This window comes from Haliaeetus albicilla, chromosome 17, assembly GCF_947461875.1.
Source record: "Haliaeetus albicilla chromosome 17, bHalAlb1.1, whole genome shotgun sequence".
NCBI classification, from domain to species: Eukaryota; Metazoa; Chordata; class Aves; order Accipitriformes; family Accipitridae; genus Haliaeetus; species Haliaeetus albicilla.
Genome location: NC_091499.1, coordinates 29,943,327 through 29,955,396, shown reverse-complemented (window position 1 = coordinate 29,955,396; position 12,070 = coordinate 29,943,327). Strand labels below are relative to the sequence as shown.

The following is a 12,070-nucleotide window of genomic DNA, read 5'->3' as shown; positions in this document are numbered from 1 at the left end:
AAACCCTCCACTTCACTCAATCTTGAAAAACCTCAACTATAATATCCCAAGGAACAAAAACAAGCCTTCAGCAGCATTTAAAACCGTAACGGCAGCTTCAAATTTACTATGCTTTTTGACATTACGTGCACCCTCTTAGTAAAGCAAATACAAAGTCCTGTATACACACAAGGCAATTCATTAACACATACTGGTACGGTGCAGCAGAGATTGGGCTGCGAAGAGGACAGCTGGAGGGTTTACTGCATCTTAAACAAAACTCCATCCCCTTGAGGCATGCCCTTCAGCTTCCACTCACCCTTCTCTCACACTGACCTGCACCTCCCAGCAAGGCAGACTGGGCACCCACACAAGCTGCCAGCCCCTCTCCTGCTCAGATTTCAAACCCATCACCTCCTGAAGAAGTTGGAGGCTGAAGGTCTCATCTGCTCTTCTCCCAGCTCTCTGATATCTCCCACCCTTCATGGCAAGAGCTGCCATGGAAGATGGATTTAAGAATGCCATTTATCAAATTATTTCCTTTTTCAACTACTTTGGAAGATTTTGAGTGGTTTTGTTCAGCTTTAAAGAGGACTTCTCCGAATAAAACCAACATTCAGTCTTATCTTAATGGTTATGAGAGCAAAAGGGAGCTGAAGGCCAAATAAATAAATAAATGAAAACTCTCAGTTTTACCAGTTTTGCAATTGAATCAGCCTTTCAGACAAAACGATGTGCACCTTTTCCAGTGAATGGATAAGGTATTACTGCAGAAGTTGTTTGTTTTTCAGCATCCTCAGTATCCAACAGTCAACGGACATGTTGTGTTTCACTAGGAAAGCTGCTGGGGGAAGGAAGAGGGAGAGAGAAAAAGGGAGGGCAGCAAAAGCGAACAGTTCATCTGCAAAACCGCTCTGGTTTCTAAATTAAGATTCTTACACATCTGTAATTTCATTTATATGCCAGATAAGATTTTTCAAGCTAATTGGTTCTGACAGACAAAACACTTTTTTGAATTTATATAGAGGCATCCTTTTACAGCTCCTCAAAGTGTTTTCTGAGCAACAACCGATATGCCATTTTCTAAGTCTGTCCAAATACAGTTTCCCAGTAAAAGTTTTCCATCTGTTACTGTGCATGGCAGACAGCATGGGAGCTTTTCCACTGAGTTCCATGAGAATCAGAGGAACTGGTTCTTAATGGGGACTGTGAGCTGCAGTGATCTTTTGGGCATCTACCCTACAGAAGGAACAGGGAGCAGAAACTTTCTTCAATAGAAAGACCATTCTCATACCATTTAATAAAGACTAATGATCTGAAACGGACATAATCTCAGAGTAGGCAGGTAGAAATACGAGGTTAGCAGTGCTCACTTAAATTAATTTGCAACTGACTGCTTAACAGCTTGGGCACTGACTTACGGGAAACGAGGTAGGAAAGATCTCAAGAAACTGCCTACTTCATCTTCCAGACCCAGGTCTATCTGACTGCCTACAAAAGGCAAATAAATCTGCATTTTTAGAAGAAACCAGCCTGTATTTCCCAGTACACTAACAAGGTAGGTAGGAAGAGTAAAAAGAAAACTGACCAGAGAAAGGAGGGGTGATGTTATCAGCATAGCTTCCACTGGAAGACTACAAGCAACCAGTAAAGCTATGCAACTCTGACACTCAGACAATAAAGAAATGGAAATCTGACGATAACTTTTTCTAGAAATTCCATTTGGTTTTGGTTAACACTTCTTCAAGAGACGTGTAACAAACAATTGAATAGGACCTCATTTGATATATAATAATTAATCACAGACAAAGAGCACTAGGTCCACATCATAGGATGTTCTAAAAAACTCCTAGGATAGTCAGGCATGATTTTTATGATGTATTAGATTAATAAAAATCATACAGCATGGACAAATCTCACTTTAGAAACAAAAGCATCTAACAAAGTGCCCTCCAAAGAACACAAAAAAAGAAGAGGGAAGGGAGAAGAAATCTTCATTTTATCTTGAAGATGACAGAGTTTTCCTTTTGGGAAATTTTCCACAATGTGCATCCTTTAAAATGTGCCTTCATATCTGGCATACAATCAACTTAACATCCTGCACAGGACAAACAGATCATGTTCTACAAATGCTGGGTTTTTTAAACCATTTATGCATATATGCAATAAGATTAACAGAACTTGTAAAAAAGAACTTTAAAACACTTCAAACCTCTTAATCTGTTTTGTTCCCACCAAGATTCCTGTTAATGTACTTTGTATATGAAATTAAATACACCCCAATTATTTCATTCAGAATTAAGCATTTTCACCTTAATTTAAATCTCTGCACTCAATATAATATGTACTCATTTCTTTGTACCCTACATGCCTTTCTCCACCCATCCAGAACAGCTACATACATCAAATTTGCAACACTAAAAAAACCCCTACGTACAGAAAAACTTACAGTAAAAATCCCCGTTAGGCACCCACTGGTCTGATCCTAGTCAGCTATTCTATTCCAGCCCGCATGGATCATCCATTGCCCCTTCACCCAGCTTGGTGCCAGCACAACTCGGCCAGGTCTGGGCACGGCTGTACTCTCATCCCATCTGATGTAACCTGACGAATAAGCCGTCTCAGGCAAACTAAGTCATTACTGCTTGCAAAGCCAAAGGACGTCAGACTGCTTGCCAGACCATAATGCTTCACTCCTGACTTCTTCAGTGTGGCTACTTTCACTTCACAACAGAAATGAATACAAAACCATTCAACCTCAGTGAGAAATCTTCCTAAAACTAAACAGCATCCACCCCACAAGAAAGCATGCTCCATGAGACACCAGCCATTTCAGGCTGGTATGCATCCTGTTTTGGAAACGAGCAAGCCACAAGGCTGTACGTTTACTATTAAAACAGAATTGCCTATTAAGGCAAAAATAAGGGATGGCACACTTTTTCTTTTTTTTTTTTTAATGAGAGATTTAAGCAATTAACTGCAGGGGAAAAAAAAAAACCTATGAAGAAAGTAACTCTGATATAGTTATCAAGGACAACAGCATGATTGAAGACACTGAAACGTGTCAGTACTCTGGTCATTCCAAATGACACACAGCAACTACAGAAAGCTCTGGTATTAGTAGCACAGGTCAAAGCTAGACGTTTCCACTTTTATTGGAACGCCTGTTACTAATTTACAACAAATACAGCACCAGATTTCACACATGGGCAGTTATCAGCAATGCTCTAGAAAGTTGGCATGCTCCAAAGAATAAAGTGCTCTATTGACTATCAGGGTATGTCTGTTTTCTTCCTGATACTGCCATTAGCTTACAAAAACAAGTCACTCTACCTCCATTTCATCATCTGTAACATGGAGGGAAGTATTTGTAGTAAAGCTGTTCTGGAATTTTAAAGACATGGTACCTTCTCATAGAAAGAAGTTCTTAGATTAAATGAAAGTATGTTTAATTTTTCCCCCAGTCTTCTGACTGATACCAGGAAATTTTAAATATCCCACTTAAGCTCTCTTATGTTTATTTTAAGGGGGGGGAAAAATAATCACAATTTCCCAGGGTAAAACGCGAGAGAGTTCTGAGCTGTCAGAAAGTTTTTATTTTCTTAAATTTAAGAATACAATGTTCCCACACAGCTTAATAAACTTTCTATTTTCAAAGGCAAAAAGTATCCCCCCGTCTTTTCTGTTTACTTAGCAAAAGAGGTTATGATGTATTCAGCACTCCATTACCATGACAACAATGTAATAAAATCTTTTCCATAGGGAAAGGATTTTGGAAAGCGGTTTTGTTTGATTTAGACATCTATTTAATTCCTCCTCTTATAACCTCAGATACTGCAGGCTCTCAAAGAACAGCTTTAGGCAGAAGGCAAAATGAAGAAATCCCTCCCTTCGGATGACTCCTTTAACTTTGCCTGTGGTTCACTTAACAGGCTTGTTCAATTAAACTGGCACCACAGATCTATCTTGTCACAAACACCAACTTGACTCTTACCACACTCCCATCCTGCTCCTCCTCTTCTGCTCTGCTAACGATGCCAGATACTTTCTGCTACTGCGGTATTCATTAATCACCCCAAACCGCTCCTACACATGCAACAAATTCTTCCCAAAGCGGCTCGGCAAGACGCTCTCCCGGCACCGAAGCCCTGGAAAGGGAGGAATGGCCTTGCCCTGTCCCGTCCAGCCGGTGCTGGGCTCCAGCTGCTCTCCCACACCCAGTGCCAGCTCCCCAAGCCACCACTCCCCTTGACATCAGCTGGCTGAAACTCTAAGAAAAAGGGAACTGCACTTACATGGCAAAGGAGGATGTTAACAGGGAAGCTGCATGGATTCTGCACAGGAAAGCCGCACCATGTTAGAACTGTTAAGATTATTTGACAAGGACAATAAGCACATGGTAATCAGGCTGGCCGAAACACATCTCAAGCTCTCCCTGAAACTTTGATAAACGCCTCCCTCCCTGCCCCAATTGAACACCCTTCAAGAAACTCAACTTCCATGAAACAAAGAGGAAGGCCCTTTTAAATTAGTAATTGATTAACATAGGGAAACAAAGTACAAGAATTGAGAATGACCCAAAAGAAGAAAGAAGATGACAGGGTACATGGAGAGCTGTGGGGGATGTGTACTGCTCCATACAGTCATCGCTGCACACCCACTTTCTCAGGTCAGGTAGAGTGCCAAGCTTTCCCAATAACACAGAGCCAGTTTTAGTATCGATTAAACTGATTGAAAACAGTCGGAAGGAAATTTAATGCTCAGTGACTCAAATGGCAATAAATATTTACAATGAAGCGATGAAACAGTAGATGAAAATCAATGGTCATTTAAAGCAAAATCCACGGGAAATGTGCCATACATTGTGCAGCAATAATGTAGCTGGAACCCACCTCCAGGAAAAAAAATCTCAGAGAATAGTATTTTAGTATTTCTTATATGAGAAGTACCAAGGGCACCACATTAAATTCTTTCAAGAAATACTTTTGGGTAAGGTGAAAAGCAGCTAAAAATAAATAGCTTAAGCACACTCTGTTTGCCAAAGATGTAAACAAGTACAAAAAACAACTATGAAAATTTATCATGGCAGAGCCTGTGAAGAGCTATGGAGAAGAGAGTCACAGGGATACAGCCTTTTCTTCTTTTTTTTCCTCAGCAGGTACCTACACTGCAAACTGCTAGAAGCCTGTACACCTGTGGGCATACTCATGAAGGATCCCTGCATGCACTCATTTTATTTTTTTTTTTTTCATTCTTAACATCCCTGACTGACCCCTGTCAGAGATAAAGCATGGCGAGTGCAGTGGTAATGGGGCAAAAAGCATAGCAAACCCCTAGGATTCAGGAGGAGCACGGTACTATTCGAGGAAAAGGAGACTCGGCTCAAAGCTTGTAGCTCAAAGAAGCATTTTAAGCCACTTCTGTCAGCAAAAGAAGGCGCCTCTCTCTTTGCTCACCATTGATCCTGTCCCCAGGAGTTGGCCCCATTCTCGCACAGGAGCATTTGCTGCAGCTCCAGATCTGGGAAATTATCTACATTAAAGATAACTCAGCAGAAATGCCAATACGTAAATTAATTTTTCACAATCGGATCACTCCTCCATTAGATCCCACTTGGCTGTGCTACCACGTGTATCAACACAAAGGAGAAGGCCAAAAGAGGAGACAAGACTGCTCCTCCAAGCAGCAGTGCCAGTTCTAAGGCACTTTGCCCAGACTGAAGGCCTTCTCAAGCTACAGCCCTGCTTGTTCCCTGTAACATTAGGCGGAGATCAGCAAAAAGAGGAAGACAGAAAGCCAAACCAGACACAGGCCACACCATGCCCAACAGACCTCTGAAGCGGTTATGGCAGCTTCTTTCCTCTTATCCAGAAAAGGCACTTTGATGATAGAAAATTTTCACAAAGGTTTGTGCTGCGAGGGCTGGGAGACAGGCAGCTTCCCCTGCTGCAAAAAGCAAGGAGACAGTGACTGCTTCTCCAACAGCAGCAGGGAAGAGAAAAAAATCGTTGTTTTCTTCATAAAGAGGGTCTTAATGTTGAATAAGTTGACTCAACTCAGTAAGTGAAGACACCTGGCTGACTTAGCTGACCAGCAAGGTCAGGGGGATCCAAAAGTAACCATGGTCAAGAAGTCAGTGATCAAAGTAAAGTAAAAAATTCAATTATTTCTTTATTTAAATGACCACTAAAAGGGATATCTTAGAGAGGGAGGGGACTGAGATTTAAAGCACCTGTCTGCATTAGCTTTTGCTTTTATTTAAAAAGTTACTTTGAAAATTAACATTTAAATGTCAAGGCTCTCTGCATCACTGTACCACTCTGTATGGCATGAATTTAATACAGATACAAAACAAAAGTAGTTTAAAAAAGAAAAACACAGAGAAAAAAAAACCACACAACTTCTTCTTTTCTTATTATTGAGAAGACCAGGATGAGAAAAAAAAAAAAAACCACTAAAAAGGAAGCCAAACTAATGGTTTTAAATGCTAACTTTCATGATGATGCAAGAATTATCCAAATGCCACCATATATTTCTCTGGGATTCTGTTAATCACATCTGGACCATATAATACAAGAGATGCTGTGTACATTCTTACAAACAGTTGCAAACTCATCTATTCAGGAACAAAATTACAGCAAGAAGCATCATGACACAAGTGGAGAAAGGTTCTACTTAAAGTATTTCAGAGTAATTGTTAAAACCAAATCTCAACCAACCGTGTGTCTCAGTTCTATGTTTGCATTCATTGTCCCCAAACAACTTGTAACCCATTTTGCACATTGAGTAGTTTAATGGGCTTCCTGAATAGAGCTCCCATTAACTAACACTCACTCAGCACAGAATAGGAAATGCCCAAGCGTACTGAAGATCCTGTTACACGGATTAAAGTTCAAAGAAACACCTAACAATGCTGATAATAGGTGGGGAAAAGAGGAATCTGTAGCTTTAGAGTTTGGAATAATGAGCAATATTGTCTCATAAAATGGATATTTCATAAGTGAGAATGATAATTCCCCTGCACCCAAAGGGGGTGTCTGCATCAATGCTTCTATACAAAATAATATGGCACCACCTTTATTACCACGGTCAAAAGATCATTAACTGTAAGTATAAAGATGACACAACAGGGTAGGGCCTGTCTCCATGGGACAATCACATAGCATGCATGTACCAATGCAACTTCTCATATGCGTACACCTTATGCTAAAATGAGCATTTGCATGGTCTGATATTTTTCAGTAGCCATACCATTATACTAGTGCAGCAGGTCCTCCATTATGTTTGCTGTAAGAGACAAAATGTGTGTTAATTACCATGTCTTAAAATTTCTCTGTGGTTTTTATATCAAATATTAAATTACTTATGCTTTTATTTTTGACTGAAAAATAGTCTGGATTTTTTCATTTACTCTTCAGCTGAAACTTTTAAACATGTGATCAAAATGTTTATAATTGGAAGGGGAAGAAACAATTACTGCAGAGGAAAAACAAAGGCAAAAAGTAAATCTTGCCCAACATCAGCATGATGGAAGAAGTGGTGACAGGAAGACATGAGGTTCTGCTCCACCTCAAAGGTTCTCAGGACTCCACAAACTCCAGAAGGTCCCACCGCACTTCTGGCAGATGCCAAACTAGAGTAATAAACTGAGGAAAGTTTCGGTGCTCTGCCTCCTCCCCACAGAAGCAGAGCAGGAGGGTGGCAGGGAGAAGCAGCCCAGCTATCTTCAATCCCCTGCTGCGTTCAAGGACAACGGCCTCCTAGCAAACCCAGCCAGAGCCAGATAAGGCAGGTGCTCTGCGACACCCCGTCCTGCCGCCGGCCACTGTCCCCCCTTGCCCATTCCCTTCTGGGCTGGGAAGCAAAGCTTCCCAGAACGCCGCGGCAGGTGGGAGAGGAGCTGCTGGCCTTCCCTCCTCTCCGGTGCCCTGGCATCTCACCCTGCAGCAGCAGTGCCTCGGACCTGCTCCCACCACCCTTGCTACAGCGCTGTTCCTACAAGCAACTTTCATCGTTCCGTTAAACCTAACAGGATGATTCTTCATAGGCACAAAATTGCTCAAACGCATCGGTTCATGGGACCAGAGCCATATGCTGTAGTTTTAAGACATTCCGTGGGATTGCAAAAAAAAAAAAAAAAAAAAAAAAAAAAAGAAAAAAGGGGAAGGAGGGGCTGGCAGCATTTGTAACACAAAATGCTTCTATAACAAAAAACCCTTCTTAGCCTCAGGCAAGTAGAACCGCTACATGCAGCACCTGCTGTGGTCCAGGTGGAAAGAGGAGTATCATCTTTTTAACGCAGATACTGAACATACAGATAAATCTTCTGCTTAAGCAGATTTGATTTTTAAAGACTGTCTGATTGAAACATGTGATTGAAGCCATGTATTTATAGAAGCATTACGGAAAGCAAAAATCCAGCAGCTGACAGAAATGCACTGTAATGTCAAAAACATAAAATACAATTTAAACGAAGTTTACCTGCGATTGGCTAGATGTTAAGTTTACACCTACTGAAATAAAAACAGCCAGTTCAGAAAAATAGTGGTAGAAACCCGGAGTTATTATCAGTATATTAAGTGCTATACAAGACAAGTTCTCTGTGCCAGAGACTGCTGTCTGACAGGAAAATACTCAGTGCATTAAGACACTCAGAGAGCTGATTTATGGCTCATTTACATTACAAAGGTTTTCCAGCAATAAGGACAATTCTCTCCCTCCTCCCCAAATTCCTAACCAGTTCTGCTGCTCTCCTTGGGATTTTATTTCACACAAATCAACAGGACGAATCCCACAGACCTCAATGGAATAGCATGAGAGACTTAGAGCATAGCTAAAATACATGCTTAAATTTCAGATGATCCTAGGAAACACTCCCTGCGCAGACTACAGAGTAGGACAGAAAAAAAAAAACCATCACAGACCTACACTTACAACCCACCTCCCCATAATCAGATTGGCAGGAGTGGGGCAGGGCACGGAGAAATCCCTTCCAAACCCAGTCTGGAAACGGGATTAATGCTGAGGGCATGAGAGTTTACCAGGCTGGCACCACGGGGAACCTAATGCCGTCAGGAATATCCACACAGCCTCTTACCCTGTCCAAAGCCCCAGGGAAGAGGGAAAAAGCTTCATCTCCTGGGGGAGGCAGGAGTAGGGAGCCCAATGCCCATGGGCACGCAACAGAAACTGCAGAACATGCAACTAATAGTTCAAGTACAGTGCAAGCAGTCATCCAGTGTACCCATGCAGGATCCACAGCATTTCTTCTATTACCAACAGAATTCTCTTTAGTTAGCTATGTAATGCCTTCCAATCCCTCACACAGAATGGAAGAAACTGCCTCTCTCCAAAAGCACATTCCTGCAGCTATCGTTCCTATCCTTCCCTTTAAATGTGCAGCACCGTTGCCAGAAATAGACCATCCCACCAGCACGGCACATGCCAGAAACAAATGGGCAAAAGTGTTGAATCAGGGCAGCAGATACAAGGCAGGCAACTTCATCTGTGGGCCAGAAACACCGGCAACCTTCCCTGAAGGGGCATGTCTAGCTTCTTATCAATCTGGGTTTTCTTCAGCAAATTCTAACATATCTTATGATGCTGACTCTTCTCCTCCTCAAAATACCATACAGCCCACTCCCTACCACCACGTGGTATGAAGCACAGGAGAGCTGGCCAGGATTGCTGCCACAAGGTGGTAAGACAGCTGGGGTTTCTCAGAGCATGAGCAGGAGATGATTAACACCACCACCAAAAAGTCAGTACCATTAGGCATCTCTTTAGGTGTGTGCCTCCATGTCACTTAAACAAAACTGTGGCTGCTTCTGGAAGGGGCCTTCCTGCCACAGCAGCTCCTTGATGGCAGCCCTGCCATCCGTAAGAGATGCGGCAGAACCAGAAGGCTGAGTAGGACCACCTCTTTCAGTAGCATCTTACACAGCATTGCTTTAAAATTGACCGTGGAACCACGCATCTGCCAAGTATTAATGCTAAATTTAAACCAGCATTTAAGCTAGGCTTAATTTTAAAACAGTTCACTGGGATTAAGTAGAATTTTATGCAGTAGGTCCTAAGAGCAGAAGAGAAAACACGTCTGGGAGGCTAAAGGGACAAGACCATACCTGCAGACACTACAGAAACACAGTGTAATTTATAAAGGTAATTATATCAGTTTCCTGCAGACAACAGTAAAAAGTCTGTATCTCACCTATCCAGAAAGCCATCTTTTGAAGCCCCCAAATGTTATAGCCTTTAAGATACAACATCTTTAAATCTGTCCAAGAGCGATAAGGTAAATGGCACAGTGCATCGGGAGCCTCCAGCACACCCCTCGTGCCTGGCATATGCAGCTGCAGGCCGCAGGGAAGGGAAGGAGAAGACGACAAAATACATTACAACTATGTTAATAGCAACTCTTATCAAAACTGCACAGACTCTTACATCAAAAGGCCTACCGTGTAACTATTTATGTTCTAAAAAGGAGGCTAAATAAGTTTCTTTTTTTGCAGTTTCTTTCTAAAGGCTGATAAGAGACACCCAAAGGTCCCTTTGGGAAAAGCAAATACAAGGTCATTGTATGCTTGCTGACTGACAAGACAGCCTTACATATACCTTGCAAGGTGATTAGTGAAAATTCTGAAATTGCTGGTGTGAGACAGCATGTTTGAAGATTAAATAAACAGAAACTCTTTTCTCTGTATATTCTGTGATATAGCCCTCAAAGAAATCAAGAAAATCATGAAACTCTGCCCTTCTTCTTCCTAAAAAAAGCCTCTTTATACAGAGCCCACACTGTTACCCAGTCTCACTTCACATGCAGAGGGAAGTGAACGGGTGAGATTAACCATGCTTCCTGTCTTATGCAAGCTTTGTATCTCCATAAATAGCATTCCCGGTACTGGAAAATTTTGAAAAACCCTGAAGAAAGCCTCAGGGCCCCATTAGATACTTTCACTAACTCTGTTATGCAATAACAAAATTCTTCTTCAATCCTAAATGACTCCACTACTTGTAAGGAGGAAAGCATTGGAAAGCACCGAGGCTGCAGAAACCACTGCCTTGTTTATGCTTCCCAGAGGAAGCAATCACATTGGGAATAATTCTGTGATTCACAGGCTAAATAGAGGACGGTAATTCATGCTCTTCTGCTGACTCTCATCCTGCACCACAGAATTACAAGACCGCTAATATGAAAACCTCAAGAGTCCAGCAAGCAACAGCAACGTGAGATGAGGAAGCAGCTCCCAAGATAAGCAGCTGTTCAACACACTTTTCCCCTGCACTGCAACACTCTTCAGAAAAAGCAGGTTCAATTTTCCCCCCAACTTTCATTCTCCAGGCTTACACCTATGATAAAAAGAAAACTTCCATTTTTTTTTAATATATATACAACAGTAAATTTATAAGCAATGAACAGCGAGTGTCTCTCAAGCATCTGAAGGACCTGACCAACCTCCCAAAGCTCTACTCAAAAGCTCCTCATGCTGCTGTCTGTGAAATTCTAGACATTCTTCAATGTCTGAAAACTACAACAGTTGCAAAGGACAGCTGAAATACTAACCTACACAGCAGCAGGCAGAAAGTCTGCTAAAAACATTGAAACCCCTCCATTTTAAGTAACTGGAAGGCAAACCATGATAGTGTATGTTTCAGAAAATATTTTACAGCTTCTCTCAGCATCCAACATAGCAAATCAACTACTCTGCACATACACCCCTAAATAACAGAGCAAATAATATCCATTGCACCCCATAAATCTGAAGTAGTGGTATCTTCAGCCTTTTCTTAGAAAATAAAATGCCTCAGGCATACGTTATTGGTCAAAACTGTGAGTAAAACGCAAGCTGTTTTTTTAGTTTCAATAACAGGATTGTGAGGTAATGTTTATACGTCTGGAAGCAGAGCTAACAAATTTCCATTTTACAGATGAGCTGAAATGATGTATTGTTTCCTAGAGTCTTTTAAAAAATTTAAGTATCTCCAGGATCTTGGCTTGACTATTCTTCACGCCCAAGATAAACCTCCATGACGGTTTGTTTTAAAAACAATGTGTGGAAACTTTTCCTTCTAAAAGCAAAAAATAAATTAT

General features: G+C 41.5%; 1 protein-coding gene across 6 annotated transcripts in view; it reads right to left on the bottom strand.

The window, feature by feature from the left end:
• The window catches only part of NCOA7 (nuclear receptor coactivator 7), a 101,230-nt gene that overhangs the window by 55,731 nt on the left and 33,429 nt on the right, over positions 1–12,070 (bottom strand). Inside the window, exon 1 of one of the 6 annotated variants that reach the window (XM_069805182.1) lies at positions 3,974–3,995. The exons of the other annotated variants lie outside the window; for them this stretch is intronic. Coding sequence (XP_069661283.1) covers positions 3,974–3,984 — 11 coding nt within the window. The 5' untranslated portion in view covers positions 3,985–3,995. Of the gene's footprint in view, positions 1–3,973; positions 3,996–12,070 lie in introns of those variants that run through there. 6 annotated transcript variants of the gene reach the window in all.